Source organism: Aulonocara stuartgranti (assembly GCF_965226115.1).
Source record: "Aulonocara stuartgranti genome assembly, chromosome: 22".
Taxonomy (NCBI): Eukaryota; Metazoa; Chordata; class Actinopteri; order Cichliformes; family Cichlidae; genus Aulonocara; species Aulonocara stuartgranti.
In genome coordinates this window covers 3,105,001-3,131,581 of record NC_138957.1, presented here as the reverse complement: position 1 = coordinate 3,131,581, position 26,581 = coordinate 3,105,001, and the positions used below count along the sequence as shown (strand labels likewise).

The 26,581-nt window shown below is 41.1% G+C and overlaps 2 protein-coding genes across 2 annotated transcripts in view; both read left to right on the top strand.

Annotated features, from left to right (window-relative positions):
* The window catches only part of LOC309698619 (uncharacterized protein), a 97,674-nt gene that overhangs the window by 46,583 nt on the left and 24,510 nt on the right, over positions 1 to 26,581 (top strand). The gene's annotated exons all lie outside the window — the stretch shown is intronic.
* Positions 6,823 to 26,581, top strand: part of LOC309698616 (uncharacterized protein) — a gene marked incomplete at its 5' end in the record, with an annotated part of 156,808 nt that continues 137,049 nt past the window's right edge. Inside the window, one exon of the mRNA XM_082521181.1 lies at positions 6,823 to 7,757. Within this exon, the coding sequence (XP_082377307.1) occupies positions 6,823 to 7,674 (852 nt within the window). The 3' untranslated portion in view covers positions 7,675 to 7,757. The remainder of the gene's footprint in view (positions 7,758 to 26,581) is intronic.

Genomic DNA, 26,581 nt, shown 5'->3' with positions numbered 1-26,581 from the left:
ACATTTAATTAATTATTTAATGATATATTTATTTATTTCATTTTGGCAGTCCTGGCGCCTGGCTCTCATCATGAAATAATTTTATCTGTCAGCCTCACCCATCAAACTCAGGGGGCGGGGTTAACACTGATCGAGTCAAAACCATTGCTTTGGCCTGGTGGCCATTGTTTCTAGCACACAACAACCGGCATGTGGAAGCTAACAGAACTGAGCTTTGAAAAACCCTGTTTGTGTGTCACCAAATACCGTTTTAATATTTTTTTAGCCGAGAATGTAGTGGTTTAATCTTCATGTGTCTGGTCGGTTTGTCAAGATACAGCCTCTTTGCAAAAGTGCTTCGATGATTTCGGAGATGTCTGCCCAGTCTCACGGCAAAGCGTGGGATAGACCCGCTCGCCTCGCAAGCAATCCCACCGACAAAGCGCAGGCCCTGGTACACAGCTGTAGTAACCCCCGCTGACTTCTTTTACTGAGGTTATATTTATCGGTGTTTTATTTCCTGATGTTCTTATGTGTCCTACGTGTTTCAGTCGCCAATTCTGAATTATAACTAACATTAAAAACATGTTTAAGGAGGAGAGAGAGCAAATAAATCTGTTTAACATCTGATCTTTGGGTTTTTGTTCAGTAATCAGCGTGACCTGTGTATAAACGCATAAAAGAGATAACGTTGGTGTTTCTGTCATGTAGTAACTGCTGGCTTTAACTGTACAAAGGTTGTTCGACACTATGAAACACATACAGACTTCATGATGTTCGGCTAATATTTTTATTGTGAATATTAATCATGAGGGTAAACGGCCCTGTACACCACGGAGCGAGGTCAGCATATCCACGATATCCTCAGCTCCATGAGTTAACACAGAGTTTCCCAGCTGACTAACTGCCAACTATTCCAGAGACATGAAAATATACAGCATAAAGAAAAGTGTAAGAGACTCAGCAGCAGATTAGAATAACAGTTATAGATTTAATAAATCACCAAATTAACAAACCTGTTCGAACAGTTTGAGTTTGTGTTCCCTCAGCTGCAGACTCGCTGCTGTTTAAATGTTTGAAAAGGAAGATTAGATATAAACAAACGTCAAACATAGACTCAGTCTGCCTTCACATTTGATATGAGGCCAGCACGTATAGTGGCTGTGTCCTGTTTTAAGATCATACATGTAAAATTGTTGTCTGACCTCCGTCGATCCAGCCGCTCAGAGTCCGTGGTTACCATGGTTACTGCATAAGCAGCTATAATGTTAACAGCTGGCACTGAGAAAACCTACCAGCAGCATGGGTGTTTATGTTTTTCATTGCAAAAGAACCGTCTGAATGGTTAACTGAAGTTAACTTGGATAAATTATAGTTAAGGAGTATCACAGATAACGCCTACGTGAGCTGTGTGACTGTTCACCACTACACTGAAATCAGTAGGCTATTACTGAAATACACGTTGTCATGGTCTGGAGTCTGCGACTCCGTGTTTATGTTTAGTTTATTAGTATTCTGTGGTTTTGGTTACCTTGGGTGTTTGTACTCTTCTGTTTCATGGTTCATGTTCCTATGTTCTGTGTCCCCCAGTCTGTGTTAAGTTGGTGTGTTATGTCATTGTGTGTATGTGTTTCCTGTTTTATTGTGAAGGTCTGCGTCTTATGTGAGTGTTTTCAGTTTGCCTCCCTAGTCTCGTCACGTAATCACTCCCAGCTGTGTTCCCCACCTGTGTGTAATCTCCCTGTGTTCTCTGAGTGTATTTTAGTTGTATCTTCTGTCATGGTAGTGGCTGGTTCGTCTGTGTTGTTTCCCCTCGGTCTCCCTGCGTCTCTCCATATGTATTTCCCCGGACCTCCCTGCATCTTCATTTCTGGTTTGTGTTGTTAGTTTACCCAGTTTAGGTTTCCGGTTTCATGTTTTCCCACCATTGCTGTTTGTACCCACCCTTGTAAATAAATATTCACCTGCACCAGAGCTGCCGCCTTTTGGGTCCTTTCTACTACTCCACACGGCTTGCAAACCGTGACACACGTGCTATATCATAAACTATGATATAAATAGGGAGGTCCTATTAACATGTTTAGTTTTAAAGGACACCTTCCTGCCTTTAGTCTCCTTCATGAGCAGTATTAGTTTTCTTCTAACATCCAGAAGTCTGCACGATGTGTTTCACAGTTTGTAACAAGCCTTTGACAGGTAAACATAACATGACCGAAAAAGCCAAAAAAAAAAAAAAAGAGAGAAAGAGTGTTGACATAAGAAGAGAAAATGCTCTCAATTATGGAGACAGGCAAATGGTTCATTTATGTTTGATGTGTGTTTATTCCTCCCTAAATATCGTCGGTGAAGTTCGCCATGCACGTCAGATTTTCCTGCGCATTTTTATACCTCTGCCAACAGAGAGAGAAAAAAGTCACATTCTAACAGACAGCTGGTGCTTAGAATACAGTTGAATAACTATTAAAAAACAGATGATATTTAGATGATAGTTCAGTCTAACACATGTGCCAGTGAACCATTAAACGTCTGTGAAACTATGCAGTTATGAAACATAACTTTAACCTCAGCCAAACCGATTTGCTCAGTTGTAAATAAAACAGCGAAGTAAACGTGACCCGACAGACAGAACCTGAGTGAATGAAGTCCAGCGTTTAACCACTGAGAGCTAAAACTCAGCTGAGGTTTCAAAGCTGTGTGCCGGTGATTGGACATCAGCCGCTGATGAAGCTGTTCGCCTATAAAGTGCTCTGTAAGGAAACAAGCTCCAGCAGCTCTGCGCTCGGGGAAAACACTATATTTACTTATCTTGTGCAGAAAAATGCGCTGACATTGCGTTATATCGAGCACCGGCTGCCCAGTTAAACTGTGACTATCACCAGGTAACGTAGGCGTGTTTCTTGAATTAGCAGCAGGTGTTAAACAGCTGACAGATGAGGAGGAGGATGCATGCAGGTAAACTGAGGGTCTGTTGAGCTGATCGCTGGTTTCGTGAGAAAAATGTCAGCTCGTTCTTTATGTTACAGAAGCACAGAGACACAAGACCAGGCGGAAAGAGACGATCGTTCGGTGAAAATGAGAATCTGCGAATGCAACATGTGGAACACGGAGAGTGGAATATGTAAACAAACCGGTTAACGTAACCCCTGGGTGCACTCTGCATGCTAATTGTTAGCAGAGCTAGTGAAATCTCTGAAAACATCTGAGCACTTTTGCAAACATGTTCTATGTTGACAACCTGACCAGACATACGGCGCGACATTCGCGGCTAAAACACTGTTAAAAGTGTAGCTGGTGACAGAAAAACGGGTATTTTAAAACTACACCACCACCATTGCTGCCTGTGATTTGATCTGCATTCTGGGATACCTGGCTGCCCCAAGTCTACACAAGCAATCGATTATCTAGGATCGACCTGTTTTGACTTACTTTGCACGGCAACCAATCAAATGTTAGAGAAGCTGCATGGGCAGCGTTAACCCCGCCCCCTGAGTTTGATGGGTGAGGCTGACAGATAAAATTATTTCATGATGAGAGCCAGGCGCCAGGACTGCCAAAATGAATTAAATAAATATATCATTAAATAATTAATTTAAATGTGTCAATAATTAATTAATTAAATGTGTCAATAATTAATTAAAATGTGAAACACATAAATAATTAATTAAATGTGTCAATAATTAATTAAATGTGTCAATAATTAATTAATTAAATGTGTCAATAATTAATTAATTAAATGTGTCAATAATTAATTAAAATGTGAAATACATAAATAATTAATTAAATGTGTCAATAATTAATTAATTACATGTGTCATAACTATTTATTTAATTAATTAATTCCAATTTTAATTAATTATTGACACATTTAATTATTTAATGGTGTATTTAATTAATTCATTATGGCAGTCCTGGCGTTCCATAGACATCCGCTGGTTTCCTCTTTCTGGCGCAAAGTGGGCGATAAATAAACAAGAGAGCCGATCAGCTGATCATTGATCAGTTTCATGATTGAAGTAGCAACAGGAGAGGGAGGGGGAGAGAATGAGAGAAGAAGAGGCAGCTGTGCAGCGTAACGACAGAATAAATCCAGCTTTGAGTCTTTTTTTCATTATAGCTAAAGTCCGGGACAAACTGCATCTCTTCTTAGCTCAATACGAAACGCGTAATATTTTCTCTGAATGAGGGACCATTCCATTTTTTTAAGGAGCCATTGGCAACTCTACTAACTAACCTTATGAATAAAATAAAGTTCACTATCAGTAACATCATAGCACCCACCCAGCTGTATAAAAACTCCGTCAAGCTGGCTAGAACGCAGTATGAGTTATTGTAACTGACGGTAAAAAGTCAGCACAACGAAAATAAACTCCACCTAAACTTGGTTTAAATCTGACCCAGATAGACTGCAGGTCATAACTTCTTACCTGAAGTTCAGTTCACCTGACACTCGGACTGGTGGCTGCCTCGGGTCTCTCCTCCTGCCTCCCCTTCCCTCATCCACCTGCTGGCCTCTGTGGAAGCCCCGCCATAGCCACCACCAAACAACTGAGTTATTTTTACACATCGACCTGCATCTGGCCAATCCACCACCTCTCATTGTTCATGCCATTACAAAAAAAATTAAAAATAAGTCACCGGGCATATGCCCGGTATGCCCGATGGCCAGTCCAGCTATGTTAACCTGCAACCAAATCTGCAGCTCCATACAGCAATGTTACGACTTAGATTATATCTTATAACTCATAACTCTTATGTTAGCTGCCCTCAGTAGCATACTGTCTGATATATTCCACGGCTGCAATAATTCTTTAAGTGTTATTTTTTCCTTGGTATTCTAATTTCACCGAAGTTTACTAAACTCAACAAACTTAATATTACTTACCGGGACATTTATTCTGTCCTCATTTTCTTTTACCGAAAAATTGTTTCCTGCAGTGCCGTCTTTCGTGCTTGGCTCTCCTACCTTTGCTAACGTGATAGCGCAGAAGCCGATGCTTCACCGTGACAACATAATCGTTGGTACGCGCATACATTCACTCACGTGCACTCATATAGACATACGGGTACACGCACACACAGGCACTCACATGCTCGTCCATACACACAGACACAGAGTTTGCAGCACACCATGGGGGTTTTATGATGGGGTCAGTTCTATAAAGCTGACAGACAAAGGAGTGAAGATTTTGCAGAGGGACACCGGCCTTTGCAGGTCTTCCCTTCTAGAAGATGCATGCGTAAATAAAGATGAATAAAGGTTTTTGTGAAAATGACTACTGAGTCCGGTGCCATCTCTGGATGCCCGAGGAATAAAAAAGAACCGGGGTAAAACTGATTTCTTAACAACACCTACACCCTGCTACCTATCAGATACCTTGCTGGGATAATACGCTGGCCAACGGAGGAGATAGAAGCCACTGACATCAAGTAAAAAAAAGTTCCTGACCAGAGTTTCACCCCAAATTCAGCACGCTGAGACTGTACGCTAAGCGGAAGGAAAGAGGCTGAGGACTGGTGATTGTCAGAGCCCCTGTCCGTGATCAGACAACAAACATCCATGAGTACATCAGGAAGATGGTCATAACTAACCGTGTGGACCACTGTGGAAGGATAGGCTCCGGTATGGTATGTACCACCAGCAGACAGAGGAAGTGGATGACATGCTGGAGAAGGAAGAAGAAATACAAAGGGCTGAGAAAACAACTTGAGAAGATGTGGAGGGTGAAGACAACAGTGGTTCCAGTGGTAATCAGAGCACTAGGTGCAGTGACCTCCCAAGCTAGGCAAGTGGCTCCAGTGATCCCAGGAACATCTGAGATCTCTTTCCAGAAGAGATCAGATTAACACATATCATTTGTGATTAAGTTTATGTGTAAGTTTAATAAGGAAGATTTGTAGTCACACATCAACTTGCTTCCCAGGTGTTTGGTGGCTATTCTAAGCTTTACATCACTTCCACCTTCCCACACAGTAAAGCTCACTGTGACATCACTGATCTAGTCCAATCATCTTTCTGCTGGCCTTCTTCAGGCAAATAAGCCTCCAATCCGCGTGGTTTAAACCTTTAAAGTCTTTGAAGGTCATTCAAAGTGAGTCTGTAGAGGTCTTCCAAGAACTGCTGATTAACTTCTTGGTAATGTTTGAATTGATCTATGCACTACTCTCTAGACCACTACAATTATCCCACGGGACTGAACAACACTGTATTTATTCAGTGAGTACAGTAGTCTGGAAGCTGGTAAACTGTAGCGCAACTTTCGTACAGTAATCCAGACTCTTGAGTCTCTGAGCAAAGTTTCTAGTTTCATTTTTTGTTGCAATAAATTGCAATTTAAAAAAACAAACAAAAAAAACATAGCCAGGACTGTGGTATATGTACATTTTAAAATTTTAGTTTCGACAGTTTACACTATAATTAATCAAATCTGCTACTGATATATTCAGAGGTACATGATTCCGTTAGCATTTAAAATTCCTACAATTATTAAGTATTTCTTGAATATTGACAGTGCAGTGTATAACTGGAGGAGGTCAAGACTGTTAAACTGAAGATATGTACTTAAGCTGTTAAATTACTCAGTGCAATTGTGTAATATGTTCTTGAGTTGATGTTTGACTTTTAATTAGAATAGATGGCAAAAGTGAATCATAGATACTGAGTTTTGCTAAATGGAAAAACTGACTCTGTTGAACTCATTTCTTTTATGTCAGTTTATTCCCATAGGAGACATAAATGACATTTCTTTTATGTCAGTTTATTCCCATAGGAGACATAAATGAAAACCTCAAGTTACTATATATATATATATATATATATATATATATATATATATATATTGGGAAGATGGCCCCAACTGACCGAGTGCTCAGTGAATACCTCAGGCAGCAGAAACCCAAGAAAGAGGAGGGAGACGAGGAACCATCATGGAAGGACAGGCCCCTGCACGGTATGTACCACCGGCAGATAGAGGAGGTGGCTGATATCCAGAAATCCTACCAGTGGCTGGACAAAGCTGGACTGAAAGACAGCACAGAGGCACTAATCATGGCAGCACAAGAACAAGCTCTGAGCACAAGATCCATAGAGGCTGGGGTCTATCACACCAGGCAAGACCCCAGGTGCAGGCTGTGTAAAGATGCCCCAGAGACAATCCAGCACATAACAGCAGGGTGCAAGATGCTAGCAGGCAAGGCATACATGGAACGCCATAACCAAGTGGCCGGCATAGTGTACAGGAACATCTGTGCCGAGTATAACCTGGAAGTCCCGAGGTCAAAATGGGAGATGCCCCCAAGGGTGGTGGAGAATGACCGAGCTAAGATCCTGTGGGACTTCCAGATACAGACGGACAAAATGGTGGTGGCTAACCAACCGGACATAGTGGTGGTAGACAAACAGAAGAAGACGGCCGTAGTGATCGATGTAGCGGTTCCGAATGACAGCAATATCAGGAAGAAGGAACACGAGAAGCTGGAGAAATACCAAGGGCTCAGAGAAGAGCTCGAGAGGATGTGGAGGGTGAAGGTAACGGTGGTCCCCGTGGTAATCGGAGCACTAGGTGCGGTGACTCCCAAGATAGGCGAGTGGCTCCAGCAGATCCCGGGAAAAACATCGGAGATCTCTGTCCAGAAGAGCGCAGTCCTGGGAACAGCTAAGATACTGCGCAGGACCCTCAAGCTCCCAGGCCTCTGGTAGAGGACCCGAGCTTGAAGGATAAACCGCCCGCAGGGGCGTGCTGGGTGTTTTTTTTTTTTTTTTTTTTTTTTTTTTTTTGGCCTGTCCCGTTTGGCTCTTTTGCCATCAGAATTGTTGTCTAAAGGCAAAGAAAGATGCCCAACGGATTTACTTTACCAAATTGACCATCCCAGCCTTGCCGTAATGGTCCATTTGATTCACCTTTTATTGTTTATTTTATTTTCACTTACTGAATACGGGACAGACTTGACTGGGGGAAGGAAGGGGAGAAAGAAAGAGGGAAAGAGAAACAGCTGAGAAGAGGGACGGGGGAGAAGGGCAAAAGACAAAAACTAACAGAACGGGCAGAAAAAAAAAAAGGACAAAAAAATGCATATATCAATCACCTGGATAACCTGCTGAGAAAGAAAAAAGAAAACAAGCATAAGAGAACAACAGTAATAGAGTAAACAACTTCACAATGATATATGGGAATATGACAGTAAATACTAAATATTAAACATTATTGTGCAGCACATAAGATCAACAGAACACAGTGTGCTTTGAGGTAGGAGCCAAAAAGGGTGTAGTTTGTGGGTGTGATCACCCGTGTGTACACCTGTGAGCATGGACGCGCTTGTTTTTTTTTAAAAGGTTCCTTCATGTAATGATCTGCTAGAGGGTGTGTGTGTGTGTGGGGGGGGGGGGGGGGGGGGGGGGGGCACAGCCCCGTCCTCCAGGGCATGAAGCAGGTATGGAGGAGATCAAAACTCCAGACATCCAGTGGCCCCCAGAAAACAAGAGACCAAGGAAGACCAACAGAGGGGCAGCCGCACCACTGTCCCAGAAAGAGCTGAGGAGTGTCCCAGATGAGGACACACTCAGCAGCCGCGGAGCAGAAGCCCGGGGGAGTTGCAGTGACACGCCCGTGAGCTCCGCCGGCAGCCAGCCGTGCCTGAGTGACCGAGCCCCAGGCCGAGAGGCCGGGGGCACCCCACCTCCGAAGTGGCCCGAGCGAGCCCCAGGCTCCAGGCCCCGATAAGGAGTGAGCCGGTGTGTACCTGGACGCCCATCCCCGGACACAAAGAACCACCAACGCACAGATGTCTGAGGGAGTCCGCCACTGGCAGGGGAAGTGGTGGTAGGGGGAGATAGACCTCCAAACCTTGGAGGGCCTGAGATGTCCCCAGAGAGGTGGCCCCTGACACCCAACCTGACATATAGACACAGACATACAGGCACACACAGATACAAACATCCATTCCCACCCTCATGCTCTCATATGCACTTACTCCACACTCAACCAACGTGGAGACAGACATAAAGAGACGCTGTACACACGATCACACTCCCCAAGCGTACTCTACAAACCGGGTCTAGGTACCCTTGCCCCTGGAGGGGGGAACTGCACCCAGACCCAGGTGGTGTTACCCTTTTCCCTGCGGTGGGGGGAGGCAGACCGCCCCGACTCCGCAGCAGCAGGGAGGCCCCACATTCCAGCCCGCAGTCGGACGGCCAACTCCTCCTCCTAGCCCCCCCCGCTCTAGCAGGCCGCAGAGAATGGGGGTGAGAGAAGACTTCAAACCTCCCTCCACCCGCTCATTGTAGTGTTGATGCATGTGTTCTAAGGTGCATTTAAAACCCAGGAGGGCATGGAGCTACCTGCCAGAGAGCAGCAGGTAAGCGCATGGTCCCTCCTGCTAGCCCTCAATATCTACGTGTATTTAAAATTGAGAGGTGGGCAACGACGCCAGGGGTGAGGTGTACACCCTGATGGTACTTTGGATTCCGTGTATCGTGCCCACCCCCAAGATCCTATATGTATGTGTAATGAGAGTGTGAGTAATGTGAATGTCTAAGTTGTGAGATACAATTGAGGCAGAGGCAGCCAGAAGGGGACAGGGGGGGGGGGGGGGGTAGCCTCCTCTGCACCCTGGTGACATACCCCTACTCCAAGGTCCTGCATGTGTGGGTGGTTGTGGTGGAGCGGGAAGAGGGAGGCAGCTGGAGATGGGGAGGGAAGGAAGGGAGGGGCAAGTGACCCCTCCCTTGGGCCAGCTCCCCCGCTGAGCTGGAGTTTTGATAAGTTTCAACGTTTAAGTTCATCAGCTTAAAAAATTAAGACAATCGTTTGCCTTATATTTTTTAAGCTCGGCTAACTTCTTTGGGTTTACAGTGTAGTTAAATAAATATCTACCATATTACAGAGAATTATTTATTATGAGAAGAAAATAACAGCTAGTGGAGGAAGTTTTCAAATCATTCCTTTAGGAAAAGAAGCAATAAAACACAATGAAAACAGTCAGTACACATGCATTACTGGACAATTGTACATAAAAAATGTGTGAAAATTATTATTCTGCAGAAAAATGTCCTCTAACAGTCTTAATATGTGTTTAAGAATGAGCTCATCTTAAATGCTTTATTTCTGTTTATATAATACGGTATCATAGTAAAAAGTTGAATATTACGTTAAATTACTGGCAATTACTGGCAGGTTAATGGAACAAACATTCCATTAACCTGATTACAGTTTTGGATTGTTAAATACAGTGAAACTGTATAAATTAAATATTAAAAAGTTGAATATTACGGTAAAATACTGGCAGCTGTAGTTGCCAGAATTTTACCGTGGAAAATATAGTGATAATGCAGAATACATAATGGTATACTTTGTTGAGAAATGTAAAAATCACAGTGAATTTTGGTTTTTGCACAATAATTACATTGAAATAAAAAACTAATATAATGTAAACCTGTTAAAATACAATTTTAATAAGCTTGATTACCGTCTCCTATTGACAAAGCACAGAAGAGCTGTATAATACAAAACATGTTTTTTAATTTCATAGTTCATATTTACAGTAAATTACTGGCAGCTGTTGTAGCCAGAATGTCATCTAAAAAAATTAAGCTCTATGACTTTGTTATAATTTGCTAGAAACATTAATGAAAAACCAGTAGAGACAAACGATTAAATTAAATAGTTAATATTAAATAATCAAATTAATGACAAAAAAGGCACTGATCTAATTAATATCAAACTTAATACAACCAAAAACAAATAAGTACAAAATAAACAGTCAAATAAAATTGAAAACACTTGATACTTGCAGTGGATGACAAAGTTTCTTTTTATCCAGACTTGATAGTAGAGAGCTTTCAAAACAGTCTCTGATGGTGTCTGAGGAACTGAAGCAGGTTTTGGATCCAATGTGTTTGAGGACTTGCATGTTGTTGTTCAGATGCTCGGTGTAGATTAGTGTTCTTTCCTTGCAGTCTGAAAGCAAATACAAAGCACAATAAAGCAAACTGCCCATTTCAAAAAAAAAATAAACATGCATCAAGCAAATATACGATCTTACATTTAATAGAGCTGTGTTATGAAACGGCTGTGTGGAGGCAGGAAAAGGACCCAAAGTGCAGACTCCGGAAACAGACAAAAAACAACTTTAATGCCGAACTCCAAAAAAGTAACAAAACTAAGACTCCAAGGTAAACTTACACAAACAGAACACACAGCTGGATGACCATTTTTCAAATGTGCAGACGGTCCTTTTCTTCTGTTGCTGCGCATCACATGCCATACCGTCTCGGTCGTTGTGTTCTTGGGCAAGACACTTCACCTACTGGTGATGGCCAGAGGGGCCGATGGCACGATATGGCATCCTCGCTTCTGTCAGTCTGCCCCAGCTGTGGCTATGACTGTAGCTTGCCTCCACCAGTGAATGAATAGTGGAATTGTAAAGCGCTTTGAGGGTCTTGATAAGCACTATATAAATACAATCCATTATTAGAATGGATTAGGTGAACCATTCTTTTTTTTTCACAAAAAATTTAAGAAACAGCAACATCATATGACATAATGCCCTAAAAATGTTGTGTCCTAAACAAAATGGCAAACCTGGCTGACAGATGTGAAAATATTTGAAACAGTTGAAAATTGACTCAAACTTTACTCCTTCTATATCTGGTGTACCTTCAGCCTTGAAGTGTTCAACAGGAGAGTTGTACATCTCTATGGTGCATTCTGCTCCACACTGATTTGCAGGTGGTATCACACTCAAACAGATTGAACAGTGGTAAATCCATGATTTAAAATCTCCTGTTCCACCACATCCCAAAGGTGCCCTTGATTTAGGATCTGGTGAATGTGGAGGTTGGTGGAGTTCATGAAAGTCATTGTGATGTTTAAGAACCCAGTTTAACATGATCACAGTTTCGTGATATGGTGCATCATCCTTCTGCCAGTAGTGCTGGCAAAGATAGTTGTAGTAAACCATGATCACTAATGAGAAATCAGTAGGGCTACAGTAAACCCTGTGTGGATCAGAGAATATCCAAAATAAAGTAAATTATGCACCCAATTCTTTTGAGTCATTAAAGATTCATGCTCATGTTAATTCCATCATGGAAATAAATTCATGCCCAAGATGAGTGTATGTACACTTTTGACCACAATTGTAGAAACAGTACAGCTAGAAATGTCAGACACACACATGCACACCTTTAGTGAACACCCAAAACTGTACCAGTTAGTTTAAACATGACCACACTCAAAAGAATCGCAGCCATACTGATTAACAGAAAGAAACTTTACCATTAGAAACACTATAATAGATCCATAAAGTAGATTTATAATACTTAATATAATACTTAGAATATTATATTATATGTAATATACATATACATATACATATAATATATGTATATATGGAAAGATACGACATAGAACAACAAGAGCCGTTGCTGCCCTCCAGGTGGACTTAAAGGAACACAATTGGAATGAGGTTTTTGCAAATGAAGATTCAAATAGTGCATATGATGCATTCTTATCAACAGTAATTTCACTATATGAAAAACATTGTCCTTTAATGAAGATCACTAGAAAGCATCACAGATCAAATAAGCCATGGATCACAAAGGGGATAGAAGATGCATGTAAAAAGAAAAATAATCTATATAAGAGATTCATCAAACAGAGGACAAAAGATGCTGAAATAAAGTACAAGTTATATAAAAATAGATTAGTAAATATTATAAGAACAAGTAAGAAAGAATATTGGCACAAATTATTGGAGCAAAGTAGAAGTAACACACAAGAAAGATGGAGGATATTAAACAGTATAATCAAAAAGGGCTCAAAAAATAAGAATTATCCAGATTATTTTAAAAAAGATGAAGATATTGTGCTTGATAAAACTAAAGACATTGCAAATGAATTTAATGATTTCTTTGTAAATGTTGGCTTTAATTTAGCAAAAGAAATTCCAGAGTCAAGAAATAATAACGATCTAAATAAACATATTACTCAGAATGTGTCCTCCATGTTTATTGGTGCTGCAACTCATGGAGAAATAATTAACATTGTGAAGACATTTAAAAATAAAAAGTCCACTGACTGTTTTGGTATTGACATGATGTTAGTTAAAAGTATTATAGAATATATAGTGCAACCTTTCGCACACATTTGTAATCTGTCCTTTCAAACTGGTGTGTTTCCCTCACAAATGAAAATAGCAAAAGTTATTCCAATCCATAAAAACGGAGAGAGATGTCAGTTTACCAATTATAGGCCAATATCACTACTCCCACAGTTCTCAAAAATTTTAGAAAAGTTATTTGTTAATAGACTTGATAAATACATTGAGAAGCATAATCTCCTAAGTGATAACCAATATGGCTTTAGAGTGAAAAGGTCCACTTCGATGGCAGTGATGGAACTTGTTGAAGGGATATCTAATGCTATAGATAATAAGGAATATACTGTTGGTGTTTTTATAGACTTAAAAAAGGCGTTTGATACAATTGATCATTCTATATTAATGAATAAACTAGAGAGATATGGCATAAGAGGGATAGCATACAAGTGGATGAAAAGTTACCTGGATGACAGATGTCAATATGTCGAATTCAATAATGTAAAATCTAAGCAGTTGAAGGTAACTTGTGGTGTTCCTCAGGGCTCTGTGCTGGGCCCTAAATTATTTATATTATATATAAATGACATATGTAGCATTTCCAAACTGTTAAAATGTGTATTGTTTGCTGATGATACCACTCTGTACTGCTCAGGTAAAAACCTAGAACAGCTTCTGCCTACAGCGGAAAAGGAGTTAAATATATTAAAAAACTGGTTTGATGTAAATAAGTTATCATTAAATATAAAGAAAACAAAATTGATTATTTTTGGCACTAGACAAATGAAAAATGTATCTAAAATCAGGGTTAATGGAATTGAAATTGAAAGAGTGTACGAAAATAAATTTCTTGGAGTGATAATTGATGATAAGTTGAGTTGGAAGTCTCATATAAACCATGTGAAAACAAAAATGTCAAAAACCATTGCTATTCTCTATAAAACAAAGCATGTACTGAACAAAAAATCATTATACACACTTTATTGTACTCTGTTGCTTCCATATATGACTTACTGTCTGGAGATATGGGGTAATGCATATAAAACGAACACTCTTCCTATTTTCAAGTTACAAAAAAGAGCTATAAGAATTATAAATCAATCAAACTATATAGAACCAACTAACACTTTGTTTATTAATCTGAATACCCTGAAATTTTATGATTTAGTTGAATATAAAATGGCACAGATAATGTATAAAGCACAAAATAACTTGCTTTGCCCCAGTACTCAGAAGCTGTTTAAAGTCAGAGAGAGTCAATATGCCTTAAGGGGAACAGATTTCTTTAAAAAAAACAAGATGAGGACAAATATAAAGCAGAGATGTGTTTCTATTAGAGGAGTTAACCTGTGGAATAGTTATGACAGTGATTTAAAAAGGTGGAGTTCATTTTCCTTGTTTAAAAATATGTTTAAAAATAGAGTATGAGAAAAATATATAAATCAAGAATGAAAAGAGAAAAAAAAAAATAAACCCAAAAAACCAAAAACCTCTTGATTCTTTTGCTTTGATGTAGTTACTTATCTAAGGTGGAAAGTTTTTTTTTTTCCTGTTTGTTTGTTTGTTTTGTTTTTGCTTTGTTTTATTATTTGCTTCGAGCCCTGTGTACAGGAGCTGGATGCAAAAAGATCTTTTGTTAAAAGAGTTGGCGTAATAAGCAAATGCTTCAGCCAATACCTTTTGATTAACCTTGTCTCATGCTTTCTTGCTTTGTGGTAGATCTTTGTTCTGTTTTCACTGAGATATTTGAATGCTAATCAATAAAAATCAAATCAATAAAACAATAAACAATAAAGGCAAAATCATCAAAACTGAACCACAGAGCAATGGTGGCACAGTTGATGTTTGCATGTTTGTATTATGTTGATGGCCTGGTATGCGTGCATAGTACCTGGATGCACTATGGGAAGAAGGTAAGCTTGGCGGATGCAGTGTGATGCTTTAGGCAATATTCTGCTGGGAAACCTTGTGTCTTACTATCTATGTGGACTACTATCTTCCTAACTGTTGTTGCAGACCATGTACATCCTTTTAGGGAAGTGGTATTCCCTGATGGCCTCTGTCAGCAGGATAGTGTGCCCAATTTTTCGAGGAGCATAATGAGATTGAAGTGTTGACTTGGCCTCCAAATTCCCTAGATGTCACTCCAATCGAACATCTGTGGGATGGCACAACCTATGGGATCTGGTGCCAACATCTTGTTGCCAGATACCACACCTTCAGGGGTCTAGTGGAGTCCATGCCTTGATGGGTCATGGCTAGAATAATGTTCTGCCTGATTGGTGTGTATTAATTTAAATACCATCTTTTATGTATTTTATTGATTTCTTTAAAAATAATTTGTTATAATTTTATCAAGAGGGTCTATAAATCCTTCAGTTAGTTACAAATTAAAGATACAGTTTCATTATTTATACACGATACAGAGGCTCCATAGACTCCACTTACAGCAAATTACAAGCTGTGGAGTGTGTTATGACTGCAGTACATTAAACTTAGGTTGAAGAAAAGCTTTTAGCTGAGCACCATCAACAGACAGAGCTGGGCACCAGCCAGTGAGTTCCTGACGTCAGTCAGTCAGTCAGCCAATGAAATCTCAGCTATTTTATTCTATGAGAACATGCCATGAAAGTCTGTAGCACAGATAGGACCTGGAATAAGGATATGAGTTTTCACTTAGACACTGCTGTAAATATTTCTTGTAAGATCTTTCTTACCTCACCGTGAAAATTCTATTAGTATCTGTTCATGGCGGTTTCCCTGTTATTTGCTCCTGTTATTCAGAGCTGAAGAAGTAGGTTGGTTGAGCTCCATAAGCAGGAAAATCTAAAACTTTAGCTATGGAAAAAAATTGCTGTACTCCCAGAAATAATCACATAATGAAACCTGCTGTGACACTTTTGTTATGTTGCCGACCAGATGAGGTGACGGCTACGGGTGAATCCTAATCAAGGTTTTCCATTTTCACCATCGTGGGTGTTTCCAGAGTGGCTTGAAATATTATTCCAAGATCATTATTTTTAATTGGCTGTATCAAAAAATACTGCATGTCATGTTGTCCTCTGTGGTATTCTATGACTGCCTTAAAATAAACCCTGTAAATAAATGGATTAAAGGGAACATTAGGGATGGAAATTGATAATTTATCAATTCCAATTCCATTATCGATATTACTTATCAATTAGATTCATTATCAGATCTCTAATTGATTTTCATTGGGTTCTCACTAGTTACCACCATCACTAAGCAGCATATCGAAGACATTACATTTCTGCAAATTAATTGCATGATTTGTGGTCAAATGTTTGTGGATGTTGGATGTATTTTATCTTTGTTGTGATCAGTGTTGGGTCATTACTCAAAAAGAAAGGTATTACACATATCACACAGAACACTTTTATTAAAAGTAATGCAGTACATTACTTTATTACTCCAAGGAAAAAATAACTCATACTACTCATAACCAGTGTTGGGTAAGTTACTTTAAAATAGTAACTTAGTTACATTACTAGTTACTTCTCTCAAAAGTAACTCAGTTACTTCAAGTTACTCGTTACTTTCAAAGTAACTAGTTACTAGGGAAAGTAACTTTGGTTTTACACAGAATTCTCTTGTTAATGTGTTGCTTCCATAACTTTGCCAGTCTTCTAGCTTGCTTACTTGCCACAAGTGCACTGTGCCACCTACCAAAAGAAAGGAAAAGATAATGTGCATATTTCCACGAGAGAAATCCCACGCCTGGACCGTCATTGACTGCTGCCATGATTCTAGCCTACGTCACAGCGTCATGCGTGCCTTTTACATCCAACACAAAAACTGCAGTCGTGGTGCTTTCGACTGTACTCAGAACTCGGAAATTCTGCCTTCTGAATAGGAAGATGTAGGCAACACCAGACTGCAGATGAGCTGCATACAGGGCTGGACTGGGACAGAAAATTGGCCCGGGCATTTTGACTAGAGACTGGCCCACCATTATAGGAAAAATCATAAAGCCTTTGAATGAAAATAAACACTGTTGTGACAGTGATGTACACTGTTTTGATCATATATATGCATCAATCTATCAATCGTTTGTTGTAAGATTCAGATAATTATTTTTTAAAAGCTAGATATTTTAAATGAGAATAAGAAAGAAAAGTATTTCTTTGTGCCCCCCTTTCCCTTTTAATGCCCTACATGCCCCCCTGGCAACACTTTGCTAGATCCACCCCTGCACAGCTATCAGCTGTCAGCTACCTAAAAAAGGATCCTGGGGTTATTTGTCTCTCAGAAGCAGTTCATAACTTCCCTTCAACTCATTCATGTCACCTAAAAGGTAAACCTGTTTCTCCATCACCTGTTCAGCTCTGATGATCCAGTAAGGACATCTCCTGGTTTCATCTTCATGTTTCCCTCTCACCAGATAACCAAACCATATCATGACCAGCAGCTTTTTTGCAGCTGTGGCTCCAGCAAACATCAGCTGATACTAGAAATTAATATTAAATAAATTCTAACAACAGCTGATCAAGCTTAAACATGCTGCTGTTGTCTAGCGCGACATCCGCTGGTTTCCTCTTTCTGGCGCAAAGTGGGCGATAAATAAACAAGAGAGCCGATCAGCTGATCATTGATCAGTTTTCATGACTGAAGTAGAAACGGGAGAGGGAGGGGGGGAGAATGAGAGAAGAAGAGGCAGCTGTGCAGCAAAGACACAGAATAACTCCAGCTTTGTGCCTTTTTCATTGTAGCTGAATTACGGGACAAACTGTTCCTTTTCACCTCAATAAGAAACGCGTAATATTTTCTCTGAATACCAGACGGGACGGTTGGCAACTCTAATAACTTATGAACAAAATAAAGTTCAACATCATTAACTTCATAGCACCCACCCAGCTATATAGAAACTCCGTCATACTAGCTAGCACGCAGTACGGAAAAAGTCAGAATAACGAAAATAAACTCCACCTAAACTTGGTTTATATCTGACCCAGAGAGACTGCAGGTCATAACTTCTTACCTGAAGTTCAGTTCACACTTGGACCGGCGGCTGCCTCGGGTCTCTTTTCCTTCTGCGTCCCTTTTCCTTCATCCACCTGCTGGCCTCCACCACTTGCTAATGTTACTGAATTTAACTACTGATTTTATCTACTGTTCAGATTTTATCTGTTTTGATTTTATATACAGTTTTGTTTGTTTGTTAATTAGTTTGTTTGTTTGCTTGTTTTAATCAATTTTAAATCATGCTTTTTATTTGTTTTTGTTTCTAATGTCTCTGTAAAGCACTTTGAATCACCTTGTTGTTGAATTGTGCTATACAAATAAACTTGCCTTGCCTTGTCTTGAATCTGTGGAAGCTCCGCGATAGCCACCACACGAAGTAACGAGTAACGACCCTATCTAAATCCCAGTAACGACTAACGCGTTCCTGATTTTGGCATAATAACTAGTTACCGTGCTCGTTACCACAATAATAACGTAGTTACTGTAACGCGTTACTTAATAACGCGTTAGTCCCAACACTGCTCATAACACCTTTCATCTCAGTCTGTAAAATGACCTGAAACACATTGTCTCATAATTACCATTTAACAATATAAACCTTAGGCTACAATCGTACACACCAACACAAATCCCTATCCTGATGAGGACACGCATATAATCTTTCTCTTACTATTCAGGTATGAGCACAAAGCCAACAGTACAAAACAAAGATGAAAACCAGCACAAAGCCAAAGTGATCATCACATTGATTTTACTGTAGAAAGATGAGCAGGCATTGGTGGACAATCTTATCTATTGCTTCAGGGGAGAAGCCAAGGAGTTTAGCAATTTTTTCTATTTCTCTGCTTTAGACTTTCCTCCACATTGAAAACGGACATGTACTGCAATGTTACAATGTTATTCGGCAGTCTCAACCTCAACTCATTAGTGAGGGATACGGTGAAGGCTACACATCGCTTTCTGACATTTTTTTCATCCTCAGGGTCAAGGTGCAACTGAGCTGCTTTTGACTCAAAAAGCTAACAAAGCTATGGTTTGGAACTGATTTATCCTTCTATTGGCTCTTTGAATACATCCACATTTGCCAGTGGATTCAGCACCCTGCTGTTCACAGACCTGATCAGGGTAACCAAGCTGTAAAGTAGTTTAAGAGGATCTACCTGTTCTCCTTCAAAAGCCTTGATGGCGGTCTGTACCTTTCCCAGCACTGACTTTACAAAAGTAATATATATGATATTTTGAGGATCATTGAACATGGAGTATAAAACTTTAGCCATGTAGCAGTGTTCACTGGACTTGGTGACCACAAAATGTTGCCTAAGCTCATCCCACTGGTCCAAAATTTCCTGAAACCACAGGTTCAATGGTTATCTGTAAGGGTTTTTCCCCACAGTTGATGGTCTCACAAATGGCCTTATAGGCCTCCCTGCGCTTTGGAGACACTGAAAACCATTAATAATTCTCTCGTACCAAGTACTCGACACTACGGGGATGGCATCATTGGAAGCATGACTTACAGCAAGCTGCAGAGAGTGGCATTCACAGCTAATAAGAACAAGATCTTTGAGGCCATACTCCTCTTTCAGCCCTTTATGGACCCCATTGTTAATCCCTGTCATCACAGGTGCATTGTCTGTCCCTATATCCCCAAGAGTTTTTTTTTTTAAGACTCCACTTCTCAAGGAAAGCCACAACAGTACAAGCTATAGCTCTGGCATCTCCTCCCTCCAACTGAACAAGCCCTAAAAAAGTGGATACAATTGTCTGCTTGGTGTCACTAAAATACCTTATGACAACCCCCAGGTACTTAGAAACACTTATATCTGTGGACTCATCGAGGAGGAGGCTGAAACGTTGATCACCCACATCTGCAACTAAGTTTTTCAGAAAGTATGGTGCCAGAACACCATTAATCATTTCTGTGGACTTTGTCCTGTGCATTTTGAAATAGGTAGCAGCAGTGGAGTACATGAAGTGGTGGTTGCAAGTGAGAGTAATTCTTCAGATTAGAAGTAGGTGGATTTCACCAATTCCAATTAAAGTCAAAAACAAAAAAATCATAGGGGAGGAGCAAAGTTCTATGCCAGCTGTTTTATTGAACAGTGCAGCTCAGCAAAACAGAAGGAAAAGCAAAGCTCCCTTAGGGTGTTTGCCGTAAGCACATGCAGGTTGGGACCAACCCCAACAGACAGAGAGCAGGAAAAAAGCCCAGAGGGCTTTCCCAGGTCCCCTTTTAAAGGTACCAGTAGTCCCACCTCCTGCTGCTGAGTAACTATCCCACACGCCCAAAAACAGCAGGTGCAGGGTCAAGTACGGGCCAGGGTCCGGCCAGGGCTCTGGTTGAGGGCCCTGCCCAAAGGGGCACCCTTAGGTTAACCCTTTGCTGGGTAACACCACCTGGGTCTGGGTGCAGTTCCCCCCTCCAGGGGCAAGGGTACCTAGACCCGGTTCGTAGAGTACGCTTGGGGAGTTTGATCGTGTGTACAGCGTCTCTTTATGTCTGTCTCCACGTTGGTTGAGTGTGGAGTAAGTGCATATGAGAGCATGAGGGTGGGAATGGATGTTTGTGTCTGTGTGTGCCTGTATGTCTGTGTCTATATGTCAGGTTGGGTATCAGACGCCACCTCTCTGGGGACATCTCAGGCCCTCCAAGGTTTGGAGGCCTATCTCCACCCACCACCACTTCCCCTGCCAGTGGCGGACTCCCTCAGGTATCGGTGCGTTGGTGGTTCTTTGTGTCTGAGGCTGGGCGTCCGGGTACACACCGGCTCACTCCTTGGCGGCCGCTTATCGGGGCCTGGAGCCTGGGGCTCGCTCGGGCCACTTCGGAGGTGGGGTGCCCCCGGCCTCTCGGCCCGGGGCTCGGTCACTCAGGCACAGCTGGCTGCCGGCGGAGCTCACGGGCACGTCACTGCAACCCCCCCTGGCTTCTGCTCCGCGGCTGCTGAGTGAGCCCTCATCTGGGACTCTCCTCAGCTCTTACTAGGACAGTGGCGCAGCTGCCCCTCTGTTGGTCTTCCTTGGTCTCTTGTGTTCTGGGGGCCTCTGGATGTCTGGAGTTTTTATCTCCTCCATACCGGCTTCATACCCTGGAGGATGGGGCTGTGGCTCCCCCACACCCTCTAGCAGATCGTTACATGGAGAAACCTTTGGAATGCAAGCATGCTGATCCACACAGGTATGCACCCAGGTGTACACACGGGTATTCACAGACGCGGACTACAGCTTTCTTGGCTGCTGCCACAAAGCACATTGTGCGCTGTCTATCTTGCGTGCTGCACAATATCGTTTATTATTTAGTATCTACTGATATCTACTGCTAGCTAGTTTATTGTGATGGTGCTGTTTTTTTTATTATGTTGCTCCTTGTTGTTTGCTTTCTCTTCTGTTTTTTCTCTCCATACAGGTGACCCAGGTGTTTTATTTGTTTGGGGGTTTTTTTGTTTTTGTTTTTTTGTTTCTTCCCCCCCCCCCCCCCCCCCCTCTCACCGTCTCTTCTCCCCTTTGGTTTTCTCTCTCTCCCTCTCTTTCTTTCATTCTTTCTCCCTGTCCTATCCCCCAGTCATGTCTGTCCCGTTTGTAGCAACTGAAAATAAAATAAATTCATAATTATAATTATTTTTTTTTCACATTCTGTCTCTCACAGTTGAAGTGTACCTCTGGTGCAAATTACTGACCTCTGTCATCATTTTAGGTGGGGGAACTTGCACAATCGGTGGCTGACTAAATACTTTTTTGCCCCACTGTATCTCATCTGACCACATGACTTTCTCCCATGCCTCCTCTGGATCGTCCAAATGGTCATTGCCAAGCTTCAGACGGGCTTGGACATGTGATGACATGAGCAGGGGAACCTTCCGTGCAATGCATGATTTGAGACCATGACGGTATAGTGTTCTACTGACAGTGACCTTTGAAACTGTAGTCCCAGCTCTCTTCATGTCATTGACCAGCTCCTCCCGTGTAGTTCTGGGCTGATTCCTCACCTTTCTTATCATCAGTGATACCCCACGAGGTGAGATCTTGCATGGAGCCTCAGTCTGAGAGAGACTGACAGTTGTCTTCAGCCTCTTCCATTTTCTTGCTGAATCTTGCTGATTGCCAGGTGTTCAGATACTTATGTGCAGCAGTGCAATACAAATAAATTATTTAAGAATCATACAATATGATTTCCTGAATTGTTTTTTAAATGCTGTCTCACACAGTGAGAATGCACCTACATTATGAATTTCAGACCTTTCCGTGATTTCGAAGTGGGAGAACTTGCAAAATCACAGGGTGTTCAATTACTCATGTTCCTCACTGTATATATAAGAGCATTGTTTAGATCTGTGTGCCTCATATTCTCCACAGAGTAGTGTTATCAAGATCTCATTAGAACAAAAGTGTTACTGTTGATACTGTTGATATCAGTGTCAGATTATTTAAAACCTTGATGCATTTCTGACAAAATTGCTTCAAACATTTCAATGTTTCACAAAACCCTGCTTTATACATAAGTAATGGCTGCTTCTTCTGACTGCCAGTGTTAGTGTAACTGAATCCAGATAACAGAAGGATGCTCTGGATATAATGTACTTGCTTCAGGCCTAAAAGGAAAAGAAAATACTATATGTAGACAAATCACTAATCAGGGGAACACGGCATAGGTGAGAGCAGAACGCAGAAGGAAACAATTATCTACAGGTGAAAACAATCAGAGCAGTTGGCAATCACAAAGGAAGGAAAGGCAGGAAGTAAAACTACAAGGAGTGCAGAATTATTAGGCAAATGAGTATTTTGTCCACATCAACCTCTTCATGCATGTTGTCTTACTCCAAGCTGTATAGGCTCGAAAGCCTACTACCAATTAAGCATATTAGGTGATGTGCATCTCTGTAATGAGAAGGGGTGTGGTCTAATGACATCAACACCCTATATCAGGTGTGCATAATTATTAGGCAACGTCCTTTCCTTTGGCAAAATGGGTCAAAAGAAGGACTTGACAGGCTCAGAAAAGTCAAAAATGGTGAGATATCTTGCAGAGGGATGGAGCAGTCTCAAAATTGCAAAGCTTCTGAAGCGTGATCATCGAACAATCAAGCGTTTCATTCAAAATAGTCAACAGGGTCGCAAGAAGCGTGTGGAAAAACCAAGGCGCAAAATAACTGCCCATGAACTGAGAAAAGTCAAGCGTGCAGCTGCCAAGATGCCACTTGCCACCAGTTTGGCCATATTTCAGAGCTGCAACATCACTGGAGTGCCCAAAAGCACAAGGTGTGCAATACTCAGTGACATGGCCAAGGTAAGAAAGGCTGAAAGACGACCACCACTGAACAAGACACACAAGCTGAAACGTCAAGACTGGGCCAAGAAATATCTCAAGACTGGTTTTTCTAAGGTTTTATGGACTGATGAAATGAGAGTGAGTCTTGATGGGCCAGATGGATGGGCTCGTGGCTGGATTGGTAAAGGGCAGAGAGCTCCAGTCCGACTCAGACGCCAGCAAGGTGGAGGTGGAGTACTGGTTTGGGCTGGTATCATCAAAGATGAGCTTGTGGGGCCTTTTCGGGTTGAGGATGGAGTCAAGCTCAACTCCCAGTCCTACTGCCAGTTTCTGGAAGACACCTTCTTCAAGCAGTGGTACAGGAAGAAGTCTGCATCCTTCAAGAAAAACATGATTTTCATGCAGGACAATGCTCCATCACACGCGTCCAAGTACTCCACAGCGTGGCTGGCAAGAAAGGGTATAAAAGAAGAAAAACTAATGACATGGCCACCTTGTTCACCTGATCTGAACCCAATTGAGAACCTGTGGTCCATCATCAAATGTGAGATTTACAAGGAGGGAAAACAGTACACCTCTCTGAACAGTGTCTGGGAGGCTGTGGTTGCTGCTGCACGCAATGTTGATGGTGAACAGATCAAAACACTGACAGAATATATGGATGGCAGGCTTTTGAGTATCCTTGCAAAGAAAGAATCAGAATCAGAATCAGAATACTTTATTGATCCCTGGGGGAAATTATTTTTTGTTACAGTGCTCCATTTTAAACCAACATTAAGACAAGACAGACAATACGCTAACTAAGAATAGTACAATATATACATATATATACATACATACATACATAAGTCACTTATAAATAAATATTTGGAAAAGAAACATGTGTAGTTGTAGCAGCAAACAGTGTGTTAAGTGGATGCGTTGTACAGGGAGATGGCCACAGGCAGGAATGATTTCCTGTGTCGTTCAGTGGTGCTTTTCGGTAATCTCAGTCTCTCACTGAACGAGCTCCTGTGACTGACCAACATGTCATGGAGTGGGTGGGAGGTGTTATCCAACATTGTCTTTATCTTGGACAGCATCCGCCTCTCCGACACCACCTTGAGGGAGTCCAGCTCCATCCCCACAACATTGCTGGCCTTACGAAAGGTGGCTATATTGGTCGCTGATTTGTTTTTGTTTTGTTTTTGAATGTCAGAAATGTATATTTGTGAAAGTGGAGATGTTATATTGGTGTCACTGGTAAAAATAAATAATTGAAATGGGTATATATTTGTTTTTTGTTAAGTTGCCTAATAATTATGCACAGTAATAGTCACCTGCACACACAGATATCCCCCTAAAATAGCTAAAACTAAAAACAAACTAAAAACTACTTCCAAAAACATTCAGCTTTGATATTAATGAGTTTTTTGGGTTCATTGAGAACATGGTTGTTGTTCAATAATAAAATTATTCCTCAAAAATACAACTTGCCTAATAATTCTGCACTCCCTGTAGATCTAGGAAAACACAGAGGCGTGTAAAAGTAGTAAGTGCTACCAACTGTTAGTGAAAACAATAACAATAACATGAACCACAAACTCCTTACTGGACAAATCATGAGATATTATGAGAAATCAAACACAAAAACACACAAACTAACACTCACAATATACCACAATCATAAAAGAGTCAAAGCAAGGATCCAAACCTTTCACAAACACACAATTTAAAAAACTCTAAACAGAAATCCAAATAGTAACTAAGAAAATAAACCCTACAACACTACACAAAACACTGAGACCACGACAGTAGTGATGTGCGATACCACTGATTTTCTTTCCGATCCGATACCAAGTAATATTCAGGGTGGTATCGGCGATACTGATCCGATACCGATACTTTGTACAAAAACTTATTTTATTTATTGTATCTCAAATTATAGCGTCATAATGATTACAGGACATCAGATTATTTGTTCTTATCACTTAATAATGCAGGGTTCTTCATATAGAAATAAAAAAAATGAAGTTGTGCTATTTGAACACCTTGCCTGCCTGCAGCACTAAAGGACTCTGTGAGAGACATCTGTCTCGCCCTAGCAGCACATGACTCTCTCCTCCTCTTCAGTTCACCTCAACATACGCTCGTCATATTCTGTGATATGATTTACTCTGAGGTGTTTGACAAGGTTAGTGATGTTGCCACAACCATACATGCCAGCCCTCCCGATTTTTCCGAGAGAATACCGAATTTCAGTGCCCTCCCGAAAATCTCCCGGAGCCACCATTCTCCCAAATTTCGACCGATTTTCTAGGACAACAAAATTGAAAAATCATATTGCAGAATTCATAGCGGGCCCAGCCAATTCCAGTTTCCAACACTGGCAGCAGCAACTTAGTTTTAATATTACTCTTATTTCTCTTTTTGGGTCGCAAAAAAACTTTTAACATATTTTCAGGTGAGAATGTAGCTGTGTAAACTTCAAATATCTGAGCCGACTGATCGTCTTCAACCCCCCCCCCCCCCCCCCCCTTTCCCTATTCGGGTTAAACATGATATATAAGTCACTTTGATAACTTAAAAATGTTATTGTTTGGCTTTTTCAGTGTTTTATTTGTTCGTGAGTAAATCGGTTTGGCTGAGATTAAAGTTATTAGATTTGATTAAATTAAATTTGACTTTATTAATCCTTCGGAAGGGTTCCTCCGTGGTTTTCACACAGCTGAATAAACGTCAAACAGAAAATGGTTAAACATAAGTGTGAGACGGTCGAGAGTTTACGTCAGTTCCCGGTTATATTTTAGATGGCAAGGAGCAGACGGCTGAGTTTCACTCCACCGAGGGAGCTCGTGACATACTACCCGGCTTTCTTTAGACCGCGAAGGCCGGGTCCTCCTCTGAATTTGGACACTCCCGCTGTTTCCGGGCCGGCCAATAATAACGGTGACATTTAACGTATTTTATCCGATAAATAAACCCTGTAAAATGTATTCCCCCCCCAACAGCCCTTTTGAATGTCTCCCTAGTATGGCCACAACACCTCACTCTTGGAGCACTTTTTTTGCCACATGTATCGCAAACCACGTCTCAGCTGTGTGTGGAGGTAAAATACGTCCGCACATGACTTCAATTACGCTCAGCCATTGTTGCGAGTGCGCACGCCAAGGGGCTGCGAGACATTTATACAGCCGTATTTCGCACATGACTATGAAAGGCGGAAGAGAAAGTAGTTCCTTTGAATGTAGACAATCCGAATGTTATAGTTTCTTTCCAC